The sequence below is a fragment of the Solanum stenotomum genome, chromosome 11 (assembly GCF_019186545.1).
Source record: "Solanum stenotomum isolate F172 chromosome 11, ASM1918654v1, whole genome shotgun sequence".
NCBI lineage: Eukaryota > Viridiplantae > Streptophyta > Magnoliopsida > Solanales > Solanaceae > Solanum > Solanum stenotomum.
The window spans coordinates 1,655,877-1,673,709 of NC_064292.1; the positions used below are offsets into that span (position 1 = coordinate 1,655,877).

General features: G+C 35.5%; 3 protein-coding genes across 7 annotated transcripts in view; 1 reads left to right on the top strand and 2 right to left on the bottom strand.

Annotated features, from left to right (window-relative positions):
- The window catches only part of LOC125844253 (uncharacterized), a 72,469-nt gene extending 55,380 nt beyond the window's left edge, over positions 1 to 17,089 (bottom strand). The window contains exons 1-5 of one of the 4 annotated variants that reach the window (XM_049523536.1): positions 16,930 to 17,087; positions 16,669 to 16,819; positions 16,421 to 16,495; positions 5,562 to 5,677; positions 20 to 73 (exon numbers count right to left, since the gene is read on the bottom strand). In XM_049523536.1, the coding sequence (XP_049379493.1) occupies positions 20 to 73; positions 5,562 to 5,677; positions 16,421 to 16,495; positions 16,669 to 16,819; positions 16,930 to 17,025 (492 nt within the window). In that variant the 5' untranslated portion in view covers positions 17,026 to 17,087. Of the gene's footprint in view, positions 1 to 19; positions 74 to 5,561; positions 5,678 to 6,805; positions 6,909 to 16,420; positions 16,496 to 16,668; positions 16,820 to 16,929 lie in introns of those variants that run through there. The other 3 variants (XM_049523535.1, XM_049523534.1, XM_049523533.1) reach the window with 3 other exon arrangements.
- Positions 1 to 17,833, top strand: part of LOC125844261 (uncharacterized) — a 101,245-nt gene that overhangs the window by 35,466 nt on the left and 47,946 nt on the right. The gene's annotated exons all lie outside the window — the stretch shown is intronic.
- The window catches only part of LOC125844255 (putative disease resistance protein At3g14460), a 91,680-nt gene that overhangs the window by 11,961 nt on the left and 61,886 nt on the right, over positions 1 to 17,833 (bottom strand). The window lies entirely within an intron of this gene.

The window sequence follows — 17,833 nt, forward strand, 5'->3', positions numbered from 1 at the left end:
TAGAAACAAGAGAACATACAGTTGACTCGTGTCTAAGGCGACGGGGCTGTGACACCAACTTATCATAATCCTCCTGCAAATAAGGCAAAAATAATCAATACACTAAACATAATAGTTGCCATTTGAGAGGAAACCCTTTTACAGATTAAGAGGATGAAAGGTGACAAGGGTTGAAAGGTGATTGACCTGTAATTCTGAATGTTCACAAGTTATGCAGTGACAGTAGCAAACATAATAAATAAGTAAGCGACAATCAAGGGAAGCAATTGAAACTAACGTTGACTTTAGCTCTGTTGAATAGTGTGATCATCTCATCCAAAAAATTAAGTTGAGTGCACCCTTATTTATTTAACTCGCTCGCGTATGGAACTGATTCTTTTCTATGGGCCAACTGGCCAAGCACATGGAACTTTTTTATCATTCTAATGAAGGGTGATCTCCGGCGAAGATAAGAGCGTTTTTCAGCTTCTCCGGCGAACTCCTCTATCTTCTCCGGCGACCAGCCCAGAAGAGAGACGGCAGTGTTACTGTTTGTCGCCGGCGACCACCCAAATCTAGCCGGAAAATTGCCCAAAGACCACCGAAGCCCTCCATTTTCACCGACCAGGTTCTATCTATCCTTGTCTCTCTATCTTTCTTGCTATGAATCTATTTCTGGGCCCTTTCTTGCAGATTTTATATTCTGGATCAGTACTCCCTTGTTTTCTATTATAGTTCGGATGTGCTTCAGTCTATAGTATAGTTGTTGCTATCGTGTCCTTTAGAGTATACATTGTACTTGATCCTATAGTATAGTTGTTGCCATCTTGCCTTTTAGATTGTACACCTGTTGCAGTTTTTAAGTGTATTCCTGTGTAGATTTTGCAGTAGACTCAGTATCTTTCTAGTGGATTTGGTAGCTGATGGTGGTATTGAGTCATGTCTTAGGTTGAGGCCGAGGTCGAGGGAAAATAGTGGTAAGTGGGTTATGGGTTCACATAAATTGAGGGTAGGATCATGGAACATAGGTTCGTTGACAGGGAAGTCCATAGAGCTAGTGAAAATTCTCAGGAAGAGAAAGGTAAATATAGCTTGTGTCCAAGAGACTAGATGGGTAGGCTCCAAGGCTCGGGATGTCGACGGGTTTAAGTTGTGGTACTCAGGAGGCTCTAGGGATAGAAATGGAGTGGGTATTTTAGTAGACGGGGATTTGAGGGAGCAAGTGGTGGAGGTTAGGAGGATCAATGATAGATTGATGACGATTAAGCTAGTCATTGGAGGATGTACTTTGAGTGTTATTAGTGCTTATGCACCTCAAGTGGGATTGGACGAGGAGGCCAAAAAGCTCTTTTATAAGGATTTGGATGAGGTAGTTAGAGGTATACTGAACACCGAGAAAATTGTCATTGGTGGAGATTTTAATGGCCATATTGGGGCAACTTCTAGTGGCTTTGATGATGTTCATGGAGGCTTTGGTTTTGGGGAGAGAAATGGAGGTGGAACTTCGCTTCTAGATTTTGCTAAAGCTTTTGAGTTGGTGATTGCTAACTCATGCTTTCCGAAGAAGGAGAACCACTTGGTTACCTTTCGTAGCTCGGTAGCTAAGACTCAGATAGATTACTTACTCCTTAGGAAGGGTGATAGAGGTCTCTTTAAGGACTGCAAGGTCATCCCAAGTGAAAATCTTACTACCCAACACAAGCTTTTGGTGATGGACCTGGAAATTAAGAAGGATAGGAGGAAGAAGATTATATCTGATCGACCAAGGATTAAATGGGGTGGCTTGACCCCTGCCCTTTCTCGGGAGATGGGTGAGAAATTGATTGGGATGGGGGCTTGGAGTGGTAGCGGGGATGCGGACGTCATGTGGAATAAACCAGCTAGTTGCATTAGGGAAGTTGCTTCAAAGGTGTTAGGGGTATTAAGGGGTAACTTTGGAGGCCGTAAAGGAGATTGGTGGTGGAATGGGGAAGTCCAAGGCAAAGTGGAAGCGAAAAAGGCTGCATACACTAAGTTGGTGGAGTGCATAGACGAGGAAGGAAAGCGGACGCTTAAGAAAGTCTATAAGACGACTAAGACAGAAGCTAAGTTAGCAGTTACGAAGGCTAAGTCGGCAGCTTTCGAACGCTTGTATGTCGAGCTGGGGGACAAAGGTGGGGATAAGAAATTGTATAGGCTCGCAAAAGCAAGAGAGATGAAGGCTCGCGACTTGGACCAAGTGAAGTGTATCAAGGATGAGGAAGGCAAAGTATTGGTGGAAGAGACCTCCATCAAGGAAAGATGGCGAAGATACTTTCACAAACTTTTAAATGAAGAAGGGGAAGGAGACATTGTGTTGGGTGATTTGGCGCACTCTGAAAGACTTCGGGATTTTGGGTACTGTAGGTGCTTTAGGATCGAGAAGGTTATACGGGCTATTAGTAGGATGAGCAGGGGAAGAGCGACCGGACCCGATGAGATTCCGGTGGAATTTTGGAAGAGCACGGACAAGGCAGGCATAAAGTGGTTGACTGGGTTGTTTAATGTTATTCTTAAGACATCAAAGATGCCCGATGAATGGAGGTGGAGTACAATGGTTCCGTTGTATAAAAACAAGGGTGATATCCAAAACTGTAACAACTACAGAGGTATCAAATTGCTAAGCCATACTATGAAGATTTGGGAGAGAGTGGTGGAGATGAGGGTGAGAAGAGGGGTGTCCATCTCTGAGAATCAGTTTGGATTCATGCCGGGACGATCGACTACCGAAGCCATCCATCTTATGCGAAGACTGGTAGAAAAATATAGAGAAAGGAAGAGAGACCTACATATGGTGTTCATTGACCTTGAAAAGGCTTATGACAAAGTACCGAGGAATGTCCTCTAGAGGTGCTTGGAGGCTAAAGGTGTCCCGATGATTTATATTAGGGCGATAAAGGACATGTACGGTGGAGCCAAGACTCGGGTTAGAACGGTTGGAGGAGACTCGGAACATTTCCCAGTTGAGATGGGGTTGCACCAGGGATCAGTCCTTAGCCCTTTTCTATTTGCTTTGGTGATGGATGAGTTGACGCGGTCCATTCAGGAGAAGGTCCCATGGTGTATGTTATTTGCGGATGACATAGTACTGATTGATGAGACGCGGGACAGAGTTAATGCGAGGTTGGAGGTGTGGAGACAAACGCTGGAGTCCAAAGGGTTTAGGTTGAGTAGGACCAAAACAGAATATTTGGGGTGCAAATTCAGTGATGCGTTGGATGAGGCAGATGTGGAAGTGAGACTTGCCACACAGATCATTCCTAAGAAAGAAAGTTTTAAGTATCTTGGGTCTGTAATCCAAGGAAGTGGTGACATCGACGATGATGTCACACATCGCATTGGGGTTGCTTGGATGAAATGGAGGCTTGCCTCTGGAGTCCTGTGTGATAAGAAAATTCCACCTAAACTCAAAGGTAAGTTCTACAGAGTGGTAGTTAGACCGGCCTTGTTGTATGGAGCGGAGTGTTGGCCAGTCAAGAACTCACATGTTCAAAAAATGCATGTTGCGGAGATGAGGATGCTGAGATGGATGTGTGGGCACACTAGGAGCGATAAGATTAGGAATGAGGTTATCCGGGAGAAGGTGGGAGTGGCCTCTGTGGTGGACAAGCTGAGGGAAGCGAGACTGAGTTGGTTTGGACATGTGAAGAGACAGAGCGCTGACGCCCCAGTGAGGAGGTGCGAGGGGCTGGTTGTAGAGGGTACGCGGAGGGGTAGAGGTAGGCCTAAGAAGTATTGGGGAGAGGTGATTAGACAGGACTTGGCTCAGCTTCGCATTACCGAGGACATGACTCTAGATAGGAAGGAGTGGAGGTCGCGTATTAAGGTTGAAGGTTAGTTGGGTTAGCGTGTTGTCTTTCCTTGCGAGGGTATGGGTTGTTAGCGTTTGTAGTAGTCCTAGCTTTGCGCTTGTAGTTCTTGTCTGTGTTACCTATAGCCTTATGGTGTTTACTGCGTTTCACTTCTCACATTATTTTCTTGATGTTATTTTCTCCTTTGTGGATTATACCCTTTCTTCCTTATTGGATGTTATGTTTTATATATATATATTTTTTTTTCTTTTACTTGGATTTGATGTACTTGAGCTGAGGGTCTTCCGGAAACAGCCTCTCTACCTCCACGAGGTTGTGGTAAGGCCTGCGTACACTCTACCCTCCCAGACCCCACCTAGTGGGATTTCACTGGGTATGTTGTTGTTTAATGAAGGGTGATGGCAGTGTTATAAAAAGCGAGGAAAAGCGCGCTTAAAAAGCGAGGAAAAGTGCGCTTAAAGCGCGAGGCGAGGGGAAGCGCAGCCCCTGCGCTTTTATTTCCTAAAGCGAGGCGACATTGAAAAAGCGCTCGCTTCTACTGTAGAAGCGAGAAGCGCAAGAAAAGCGAAAGCGTGAAAAAGTGCGCTTAATTTGAAAAAGCGCTAATTAGGGTTTTTTTTTAAAAAAATTGTAAGGGCCTCGACTGCTGCTGTAAGTTCTCTTCTTCTCTTCTTCTTTGCAACTGCTCTGCAACATCTTTTTCTATTTTTGGTTGCTGCCAGGCCACTGCTGTAAGTTCTCTTCTTCTTCTCTGCGAGGCTGCTGCGACTGATCTGCTACTGTTTTTTTGTTTTTTTTTTGGTTGCTGCTGTGTGTTTTTCTATATTTTTATTGCTGCATTTTTTGTGATTTAATTATGTTTTTGCTTTATATGTTATGACTTATGAGGATTATTGACTATCTATTTACTTTTAATCTAAGAATATATTACCTCTATTCAGTTACTCCCTCCGTTTCACAAAGAATGACCTCCTTTCCTTTTTAGTCAGTTTCAAAAAAATGACCTCTTTCCTTTTTTGGTAACATTTTACTTTTTGTTTTCCACGTGGCATGTTTAAGACCACAAGATTAAGGGCAATTTTGTACATTTGACATAACTTTAATTTAGGACCACAAGATTCAAAAGTCTTCTTTAATTTCTTAAACTTCGTGCCAAGTCAAACCAGACCAATCTTTTTGAAACGGAGGGAGTATTGAATATTTTTTTATTTTTATACTAAATATCGCTTTATTTAAAAAAAAAAAGCGAGCCCTCGTCGCTTTTTTCCGCTTCTCGCTTCCCAAAACACTAGGTGATGGTGAACCTAAACCCAAACCTCTGCCTTCTCTGCTACCATAAATAATTAGGTAGTCACCTCATTCAAAAGTTTAAACTATTAGATTTTTTTTAATGCTGAAGTTTAAACTATTAGATAGATCACACGTGTTCACTTAAATATATCTTCAGCGATATATTCATGTTATAGCATTTGACTCGCTTTTTGTTCTTGTCTCGTTTAGCATCTCTTGTTAGTTTTCAAGATTAAACACGGTTGAATGGATCATTATCTGCACGTAAGCATGCATATGGTTGCTAAAAGAAAAAAAGAAAATGAAAACCATGGACACTGTCTGCTACATTTTATTCTTCTACTGCTAGTGGCATATTCAATGGTTGAACCATGTCTAGAACACTGTTCCTATGCTACAACAACTACCTGGTTTTAAGCTTCGCATTCAAAGAAATTAACAACAATAAAAAGGATCGGTTACCATTGGCACAGTAAGAGGCTTCTTGTTAGCCAGCACCACACAACAACCAAAATCTACAACCTGGTTTAGCACTCCAATAGTCTCAGCACTAGCTGAACAATCAACAAATGCTAAACCTGCCACAGTTTGAATTTCAATCAAAAGGAATCTGACTGTGAAACAACTCCCCAAAAGCTAACACCTTGATACCAGCATTATCTTATGCCTTCACGTACAAAGAATATAAGCAACTGTAATAAATGTATAAGCAAGAATAAGATGTTTTTTGAACTCATTCCCTCCTGATAAACAAAAGACTTCCTTCCATACAGCAAAATAGACTAACAACTCCGCCGGACTGCAAAAACAAAGCTAATTTACTCACTGCACTTCATACATTTGAGCCTAGATTGGACTAAACAGTCAAAGTAAATAAGCAAGGTCCAGAATCATGCAAGCAGCAGAAGTCAACTACTGTACTATACTCGTCAAAGCATTTAAAAGTCATGGGGAAGATTTAACAGTAGGAGCTAATACAAAGCATTTAACCCATACGGCATAAAGTTAACAGCTACTCATTGTTACTAATCAAACTTCTCAAGTAGATTAGGCCTCCACCAGTAAAGAATAGACGACACTATAAGCAGTATACGCTTTCCATAACAAGCCTACCAACCACAACAATCCCAAAATAAATATCTTGGACATGACACAAACCTGTTGATTTTCCAAGAAGTCCAATATCAATTACTTTTCGTATAACTTCTGGACCAGAAAATACTTGACATACACCTACATGTTGGAACAAAAAAAAAAGAATTCACCTTTTTGTCATTCTACAAATAAGCACACCAAATGACTTAACAACAAAACCAAAAAAGGGTGAACTGCTACCAGAATTTGCAAGAGTCAGCAATGAAGAGCCATTGGATTTGACACGACAAACTTCAAGAAGAAATGAATCATCGAATTCTGAAGTAAGAACATCACCTACAACCACCAAAGATTTGCTATCACACACACCCACAACTCGCAAATGCACTCCCTGTAAGTTTTTAGTATTACCCACAAAAACCCAACAAAAATAAACACTAGTAACAATCAAAATCGACGATGAGTTTCTCAAATTGATAAAAAGACAACACTTTTCATTACCTGTTTAGCGTGAAGAGATCGACAAGAAACAATGTGTTGAAGCAATTGACGGCCAACTCCTCCACAACCCATCAAAAACACCGGTAAATTCTTCATCTTTTTGCTTTAACTTTTGGATTCTTCAACTTCCTTATGCCACTCTTCTTCGATTTCTCTCTCAAAGAATCTTGAAATGTCTCCATTAATGGAGGATTTTGGGTTTAAGAGGAAAGTCTTCTGTGTGTACTCTTTGGTTCTTAATGTTTCGTATGTGACACATCAGTCCAATTATTTTTCCGCACATTCGATTAGTTGGCGATGAACAAGTAAGAATTGCCTCATCCAAAATTGATGGAATTGGCCCTAAAAAAGCCATTCAGGTTCGTTATCGATTAGGTATCCGTGGAAACATAAAGATAAAAGAATTAACTCTCAGTTAGTACGTACCTTTTTTTTAAGCAAGAACTCTTAATCGTTCGTGTCCCATACCTATGGGCTACTTCACTGAGACGATGGTTAAGTATCAAATTGAACAAATGATAGGTTCTTTCTTAAGAGATGGAGTAATCGTCACTCAATTGAATCTGATTGGTACAATCCGTGTGCTTACCTACTTATCTTTCACTGGTAGTGGAATTAGTTACACTTTGTCTCGATATTTATTACTTATGATTTGAAATAATGTATTGCATCATACAATATTTATTTGATGAATATAATTTTAGAACTGATTGTATCGTTTTAAATTGTTATATCATATCACACATAATTGATATGAAGAATAAACTTACAAGAAAAGTAGAGTACGAATAGAGTAACCATAAAAAAGTAGAGTAAAAGATAAAATAGAATTATTAAATAATAAGTAATGAGAAAATGAGAAAAAAAATAATATGTTATCAAACTAAATTGATTGTTACTTAAAATAAGACACATTACGTAATTTAGGTAGCAAGCATGATATTTAAACTAATAAAACAATACAGTACAATACAATAGATAAAAATCATCCAAACAAGCTGTTTGTATTTACTTTTCTTGGCTTGTATATATTGATTACTGATGGCAAAATACTCATTATAATATGAATTATACAAAATATTATATATTTATTAAATGGTTGGTGAGAGTTTATTTAGGTTGATTACTTTTTTCTTAACAAAAGTTTTGAGTTTTGACACAAATAAGTGTTTCCAAAATGAATTATTAGTTAAATTATGGAAATTTTACACAAATCTCATAGTGTTAAGAGCTAATTATATTTTATCCTTGCTCTTTTCTATATTACAAAAATCTCTTAAATTTGGTGGAATCCGGATGCATTCAAAAACGTTCCGATATATCCCGTCTTGGTTTCGAGTACAACATTCAACGTCCCGATACATATCCGACTAATACATCACGTAAAGTGATGTATAGAGAATAAGAGAGAGTAGGATTTTGTAATTTTTTCGAGTGGTAGAAAATTTTAGAAAATATGGTAAAATAAGTTGTATATTTAGATAATTTTCTCTTAAATTATTATTTTTTCAAATCAGTATGTTCCTTTAGCTATTATAATGGGCTGGTTTTTGTCAACCATTGAATTCAAAGCCCAGCCCAATTTGATGGGCCTTCAACATGCTAATCCATTCCATCTGAATTTCCATTTGCACGTATTAGAGTAACTACATTGCATATTTAGGCCAAAATAAAGTTTTAATTAACTTTTATTTTTGTCAATATTATTATTACTGTCATATATGTATGAGGAAATAATATACAAATTAGATCATATGCTAATAGGCATTATGTGCATATTCTCATCTAATTAAATTTAGATTTGAAGACCAAACAATCAACGAAATATGAAATAATTAAAAGAAATCATCTTGTTGATCGATTACGTAGAAGAAATATAGAAAAAAGTACTAATTGTAATTTGATGGAATTATAATACTCTATACTAAACATCAAGGTCAACAAAATGCTCATCATCTGCTAATATTCATCCATGGCGGGTTATGATTTTTATTAATATTATAAGTACAACCGGTTTCATATAAATTAAATTAAAAATGTATTTAATTTAATGTCTAATTATTTTGATACGAGGAGAATTCTAGCTTATGTAATCCTATAGTTTCTACATAAAAATGATTCAATTTAGCTTTGAAGGTTAGTTAAATCTCAGTAGACAAAAATTGCCAAAAACAAATTGGAACAATTGAAAATTAAAAATAACTACAAGTATGAAATAAGAAAAATTCATCTTGTTGGACAAATTAAAACGATGAATAGAAAGAAGTACAAACACTAAATATAATTCAAGCTTAATATAATATTGAGGATTTCTTAAAACTGCACCCTCGTACAAAAGCTTCTGATTCTTAAAAGAAAATGCAGTTTGCTCTTGAATACAGGCTTTAACTACAATAATACTATCATCCGGTGCAACCATTAAGGTATAAGAAATACGACAATCTTAGCAGTACCATCTATAATGTACTTAGATCCAATCGCATCTTTGTAAGTATCATCATGAATGATAATTTGCATTGTTCGACTCATTGACCATGGATCTTTGACCATAGAGAACAACATAAGCATTTTCATAGATATTTGTGTTATCAGTGCGTATCGCAAAATTAACGTAGAACCCTTTTTGATTCCTAATGCAAATAAAGTTTGCGCATCACTCAAATCTTTACCATCCTTGCTCAAAAGCCTTTGTTTTTTAAAAGGAATATGTTTCTCCTCTTGAGTGTATGCTTTAACTACAACTATTGTATTTCCTGGATCAACCATTAAGGCAAAACGGTTTCGATATTCTTTAGTATCATCCATGTTGTCTTGAGCTCCAAACTTGGGTAAGAAACATTTTGATAATGAATACCGTTGAATAATATTTTGAGTATCATTTTGAATGATAATTTGCATAAATCGACTTGCTGACCTTAGACGTATAAGATCTGTAAAGATAAAACTCAACATAAGCATGTATCAAAGCAAACTATAATATTTAGGACATTATAATTAAATAATTAAAAAAAAAGTAACATACTAGCAATGCAAAATCAGATAATTTTAATATAAAAATCAAAAGTGAAGAAAGTGAGAGGATACATTGTTTGCGTTTTGCTTCCATAATGAAAATTAATTAATTTTGTTCTCTCTAATTAACCGCAAATCCCTATTTATAATATCATTAATTATAAGAAAAGAGGCCAAGATAATTATTGAAACGACTCAGAATCCCATAAATTTGGAAAAATTAATTCTATTATTTAAAAATAATTTGAATTTTCCTTTTTTTGGAGTATAATTGTTGGTTTTTAATGGTTCAAGTACTACTATTTATTCATTTAATTAAGGAAAACACACAATAAAAGGAAATAAATCTCCTAAGAGTGGAAAATTGAATCCTGCAGACAAACAAAAAAGGTGATAATTTCAATAATATATCATTATGCAATAATTATTGAAGATCTTAGGCAAAATTTTGTCACTATAACAAAGTACATTTTGAGATACCACATACTAACAAATTGTTATACATTTAGTATACCAAATATATAAATTGTATATACACAATATAATTGATACAAGTGATAACAATCAATTATAAAGAATTTTTGTTATTATTCTTTGTTAATGATTTAAGGTCTATAATAACAACAAAAGTGTGCCTACGAGGGATTCACCACATCGTTGATCATGGAGCTATCACAATCAATTGCTAAGCAAAAATATAAGTACTTATTAATTTTGAATTCATACTTGAACTATAAATTTTCACTGTTCATACTACTATGACACATTTGTTGCTAGAGCCTATAGTATAATTATGATGCCCCGTTGATCTTTAAATCTAGAATTCTCCTCTTGTTATCCGGTATTTATGTAAGAAATCCATTAAGAAAAGAATTGCCCAAAGGTACGGTCCACAATTTTAGTTAACATAATTTGGCCAAGACTTTCATTATTTACTCGAAATGACCTCATTCTTTACCATATACCAAAATAAATTACTTCTCCCCCCCCCCCCCNNCCACTCTTTCTCACCTCATATGTGTCTCTTCTAATATGATTAGCTTTGAATTAAATTTTAAGTTTGTTAGTTATTTAAATTGAATGTTGTTTCGATTGATTTTAAATATCAAGAGGAGTTCAAAATTAATATTATAAAAATATTACATAAAAAATAATTAAATATACAAGAGTTTTAATTAAAACATACAATTTAGATAATGTTTAATTAAAAGTTTGTATAATGAAATAATATTAAAATATTCAAAAAATGAATTGGTGTGATGAATAGTGTTTCACCAAATTTGGTGTAACACTATTCACACATCAAATTTGATGTAAAAATTGGTGTGGGTTGGAGCTCAAAACACCAAATTTTACACCAAATATAGGATTTGATGTAAAATTTGGTGTTGGGTTGGAGATGGTCTTAGCAACTAGAAATAACACAAGTAATAAGGTTGGGTTAGCTGTCAATTCTTTAAGCTTAAAGCTGACACAACTGTAATAATTGGTGAACGCAGAAAAAAAGGTGAAGAGTTGTCAATCAATGGCGTTGCACTAAGTTGCTTTTGTCCATCTTATATTGATCTCTTTGATGATAAACAAACCTAATTTTTGCAATAAAGATTTTCACAAAAAAAAGGCGAAAGTAAATTTCTCTCAAGAAAGCATTATTCTCATACGCAACAAGGGACCTGATCAAGGGATCAAGTGTAGTTTTTAGTTGTAACGTGAGGTTAATGTCTTGTGTTCTAACTGTGTAAGATCTACTCCTATGCTATAATAAAATATTGATCATTTGAGTTGTAATCATCATTAAGTTGAGTTTATAGCTAGAGTTAGCTTTGTCGAGTTTTGAGTGAAGTCTATGTTAATTAGAGTTTAGTTATATAGTGAACACTGGACAATAAAGTCATTGTTTTGTTTGTCTTGTAATAAAGTTGTTACGAAGAGAAGTGATTAAGGATTTAATTACTAAATTGCAAGAGCTTATAATCTGAATCTAATTAGCATGTTAATTAATAAAGTTATTATTATTAAAATCTTGTGAGCTAGATCGTGAATTTTCCTCCGAAATTTCCTCGTAAACATCTTTTATTCTTTACTTTCAAGTGTTACTTTCTGCATAATTCATGATGGACTCATTCAAGTCATCAGACCCAAATCCATAACAAGAAAATATCAAGAATTGGAGAGTACAAGGACCAAAATTGTAATTGAGGAAAAACAAACAATTCAGGAATACATGACACGTCATTCAGATCACTAAATCTTAATTACTAATCCTGCCTTTCTTAATTTATTTTTGTTAGTTTTCTTTTTACTTCATTTAAAAAAAATGCTCCATTCTTTTTTGAGATATTTAATATTACAAAATTATAAATCATTGTAATATATTTTATGTATATATAATTTAAGACCACAAAATTTTACTAATTTTCTCAAACTTCGTATCAAGTTAAAATCAGACAAAAAATTTAAAATAAAGGGAATACCACATATTTTTACCTTATTTATGTCTTCATGATAAAGTTAGTACTCAATTCGTTTTAAAAAGAATGATTTAGTTTGACTAGGAATGAAGTTTAAGAAAAGAAAAAAACTTTTCAATCTTGTGGCTCTAAATTAAAATTATGTCAAATGTATCAAAATGTCCTTTAATTTTGTTGCCTTAAACATATCACGTGAAAGATTAAAGTTAAAGTGTTGCCATAAAAGAAAATGAGTCATTTTTTTTTTAAACAGAAGGGTATAATTTAACAGAAGTTTTATGAAAGAATTACTTATATCCAACCTTTGTTCCATCACAATGTAACAAAAGAGATATATAGGAATAACATGGTTCATTTAAGATGTGTTTAAGGTAATAATAAAACATAATGAAAAAAATCATCGTAAAACTCATGTTGCTCGCCAATTTCTTACACCCCACCCCACCCCACCAGTTTACTTAGCAACTATATAAGCATTCAAAATTCATTGTACGCTCAAAAAATTCAAAATTCAATCAGTTTGTACAAATGGAACTACATGCTATCGTAAATTCCGACAGAGGATTCACTGCCGGTGGAGGACTCAACAGCCGAACTTCCGACACAGGATTCACCGCCGGTGGACTCAACAGCCGAACTTCCGACAGAGGATTCACTGCCGGTGGAGGACTCAACAGATTCATCAGGATCATTGCCAGAATCGTTGGATTTCAAATCCAAACAGCATAACAGATGCTCTTGAGTTGGAGAAATCAACCACAACTGGTGATGCATTTGATTTCTACCCAGCCATGCACACAGACAGAAACAACTGATGAAACTGTGGTGTTTGGATCAAAGGACATTATCGATCCCGGTCCTCCTGTTTGTGATTCGGAGCTGGAGGAGATTGAGGCTGAGGAGGAGCAGCAGGGAGAACCGGTTTGGGACTATGAGCCGGAAGAAGGGGAAAGACAAATTATCAATCTGGATAGGATTGAGGAACCGGCTTCCAATCAACAGCTTAACGCAGAGATTACTGAAGAACAACAGGAGAACGATCAACAGTGTAGGGAAGACATGGTAGAATTCACGTAAGCGACTATTTTATCAAATTTTGTTGGTTTGTTATGATGTTTTTGTTTGTTGTTTTCAGTAGATGTATGTATCCAAGACCTAAATTGAAATGGAAAAATTTAGCAAAATGTATTATTGGGAAAACAATTGCAGAGATGATCTCTACTAACTAAGTATCATCTCTGTCAATAGATGACGCATGCATTTGAGAATTGAGATTGTTGTTGTCAAGACTTATCACATCAACGAGATGTAAAGTTAGGGTTAGTAACAAAATCGAAAAAATTATTCACAGGGGAAAGAAAAAGTGCCAACTGAAGAGAGTAGATAAACATTTAGCCTTAAAGGTGCTAGTGGGAATTGAGATTCCATCAAAGTCTTATTAACTCTCCAGCCTATCCATCTAGCAAAGGCATCTTTGATGGAGAAAGGCATAACACATTGAAAACCAAACAGAGAGTGGAAAAAATGCCACTGAGTCAGTTGTTGTAGGTCAGTGTTAAAAGAGATGGTTCACAGTTTCATTATCCTTCCCACAGAAGTAGCATCTGTTGTTGAGAATGATCCCAAGGTTATCTCGAGTTAGACAGGCCCGTGTAACATAGCTGCTGCCTCAGCGTAGTTACTTGTGTCCTGGCAGGACACAAGTAACTACAACCTTATATGCAATTTCCATCATCTCACCAATGTGAATGATTTGTATTGTACAGTAGCCTCGCGTGCATGGCATATGCTTCTCAAACTCTTTCCCAGTTAGCTTTTCCAAATTTTCTTCCAGTAGCCTGCAAGAGAGTGTATAAAATGTTGGTAATTATTCTGTAAAGTGAGTAATTATTCTTTTCTTCTAACTGGCTGCAGGTGGGAGAGTTGAACAGGCAACCAGATGGACAAAGGTATAGTGAAGTTCATAGTCGTTTTGCTACTAACATGAAAGAGATTAACCAATACAACTGTTTGGAGATACTTCTCAAACTAATATGTCAAAGTGGGTAAATGTTGCCTTTAACTTTCTAAAGCATTTGTAGAGGAGTACAGATATCTTCTAGGATAAACTTGTCTGTTACGATAATATTCATTGCTCATCATTCATCAGTACCTTAACTTCCCATCAGTGAGCAAGCTTGACCTTGAAATTGATCATGTTGAAACTTGTGTGTGATAATCAAGTTGTACTTATATCCCATTGTATGCTATAAATACAGACTGTCCCTGTCCCCAAAAAATGCTATAAAGTTTGTAAAGTCAACTGATCAGCTTATACACATATTCACCAATTCCCATACAGGTTACATGTATAGCAAGCTCAAGTATGAGCCAACTAGAGGGGAGAGTAAGATAGCTAAATGAAACTTACTAGAGATAATTGTGTAATATAGAGTTGTATGTGCATGTTCACCATATTGGATAGATGTAAATAGATGCACCGTAAAGTGAGCATATAAAAGAAGTAAGACATTTGTCTCTTAATTGCTTCTCATGTTTCTCTGATTTCCCTCACATTCAAATTAGTGCTAGACAAACTTCTTAAGCAGAACGCCAGAAAATATTAGTGTACCAGAGGTACAGTTGCCTTAGAGGAAAATGAGAAGAATTACTCATAGAAAGGGCAATATCTAGACGGAAAAATGAGACTCAACACTTATTTATACATGGATGATACATCATATTTTCAACAGCCACTTTTCTGTTTTTGTGAGTCATAACTCCATAACTCGTATGGTGATGTTGTAACGTATAACCTGGTTCAGTGTAGCCAAGCTTTTAGCAGCATTAACGACTTGGCTGAATGGCTTTCCATCCTCAACCTCACTCATTACATACCCCAGGGTACCTGTTAGATACCAAGACATATGACATGTTCCCATCAAATGCTCCTGATAACAAACAAGATAATCACTAAGGATAAGTAATTGCTATTGCATATATAGCCTAAATGGTAAGTGGTCATAAAATATTACCACTCAAACTCCCAATAATATGATAGACGGGATTTTCCTGATGAAATTATGCGATTTAAGGATGCTATGTCAGGAAGACCAGCACCAACCTACCACACATATAGAAATTTCAGACACCTTTGATTGGTCAAGTATAAACTGAACTTGGAGAATACTGTCATTGGATCAATTGGACAAACACAATGTGCTACAAATCCCATATCATTGTTTGGAAAGTCAAATAAGAAAAGCTTTTAAAGCAGAAGAGAAAGGTTTAACATGTATGAGGCTTTTAAGAATCTCAAATACAAGTGAAGTTGGTTTTTTACTTAATTAGTGCTCTACATATCAGATCCCTTGGATTACTTAGCATTGCTTATTCAAGGGATCTGGATATACTTTTTTCAATTTTTATCTAACCATCTGCCATCCGAAACCCACTGGTCCAACTAATACGATTGACACAAGGGTAGGCCTACTAAGGGGGGTAAAGCGTTCCCTATCAAGAGATTCTCCATTCTCAAGGATGAACCCGAGACCCCTAGTTTAGAATGCGCCACGGTATGAATTTCAATCAAAAGGAATCTGACTGTGAAGCAACTCCCCAAAAGCTAACACCTTGATACAATGAAGTTTAATCAAGTCTAATAAATGTGACATTCCAAACTCATTCCCTACCGATAAACAAAAAAAAAATTCCTTTCATACAACAAAATAGACTAACAACTCACAAAGATTAAACATTATATACCACCACAAAAGATTTGCAATCACACACACCCACAACTCACAAATGCAACCTCTGTATTATTAGTATATTACCCAACAAAAATAAACACTAGTCTATAGTTGATGATTTTCTCAAATACTTTAAAAAAAAACAACATTCTTTATTACCAATTTGGCGTGAAGAGATCGTCAAGAAACAATGTGTTTGAGAAAGTGTTTTCTTAATTTTAGCTCTGATTAATTTTAATTAGGCTAGAAAATTTTACTCTAGAAAATAGTTGATAAGAAAATAAGTGTACAGAGTGGGGGTGATTTTTTTTTCTTAATTATACAAGTCAAACTATACTAGTATAGATTAATTTAAGTTGGCTTCATCTGATTAAAGTAAATAAAAGATCAGACAATCTACAAGGATGTTAAGTATGAAATAAGAAAAAATCACCTTTGTTGATGTAATTAAAAAGATGANGCCTACCAACCCCAACAATCCCAAAATAAATATCTTGGACATGACACAAACCTGTTGATTTTCCAATACGTCCAATATCAACTACTTTTTGTATAACTTCTGGACCAGAAAACACTTGGCATGCACCTACATGTTAGAACAAAAAAAAAAGAATTCACCTTTTTGTCATTCTACAAATAAGCACACCAAATAACTTAGCAGCTTGTTTAAAGGTGATTGTTAAATATTGCAATACCACAGGTAAACTAACCACACCAAATGACTTAAACAACAAAACCAAAAAAAGGGTGAACTGCTACCAGAATTTGCAAGAATCTGCAATGAAGAGCCATTGGATTTGACACGGCAAACTTCAAGAAGAAATGAATCATCCAATTCTGCAGTGAGAACATCAGGTACAACCACCAAAGATTTGCTATCACACACACCCACAACTCGCAAATGCACTCCCTGTAAGTTTTTAGTATTACCCACAAAAACCCAACAAAAATAAACACTAATAACAATCAAAATTGACGATGATTTTCTCAAATTGATAAAAAGACAACACTTTTCATTACCTGTTTGGCATGAAGAGATCGACAAGAAACAATATGTTGAAGCAATTGACGGCCAACTCCTCCACAACCCATCAAAAACACCGGTAAATTCTTCATCTTTTTGCTTTAGCTTTTGGATTCTTCAACTTCCTTATGCCACTCTTCGATTTCTCTCTCAAAGAATCTTGAAATGTCTCCATTAATGGAGGATTTTGGGTTTAAGAGGAAAGTCTTCTGTTTGTACACTTTGGTTCTTAATGTTTCGTATGTGACACATCATTCCAATTATTTTTCCGCACGTTCGATTAGTTGGCGATGAACAAGTAAGAATTGCCTCAACCAAAATTGATGGAATTGGCCCTAAAAAAGCCATTCAGGTTCGTTATCGATTAGATATCAGTGGAAACATAAAGATAAAGAATTAACTAAGTATTAAATCGATCAAATTGAACAAATGATAGGTTCTTCTTAAGAGATGGAGTAATGGTCACTCAATTGAATCTGATCGGTACAATCCGCGTGCTTACCTACTTATCTTTCATTGGTAGTGGAATTAGTTACACTTTGTCTCGATATTTATTACTTATGATTTGAAATAATATATTGCATCGTACAATATTTATTTGATGAATATAATTTTAGAATTGATTGTATCGTTTTAAATTGTTATATCATATCACACATAATTGATATGAAGAATAAACTTACAAGAAAAGTAGAGTACGAATAGAGTAACCATAAAAAAGTAGAGTAAAAGATAAAATAGAATTATTAAATAATAAGTAATGATAAAATGAGAAAAAAAAATATGTTATCAAACTAAATCAATTGTTACTTAAAATAAGACACATTACGTAATTTAGGTAACAAACATGGTATTTAAACTAATAAAACAGTACAGTACAATACAATAGATAAAAATCAT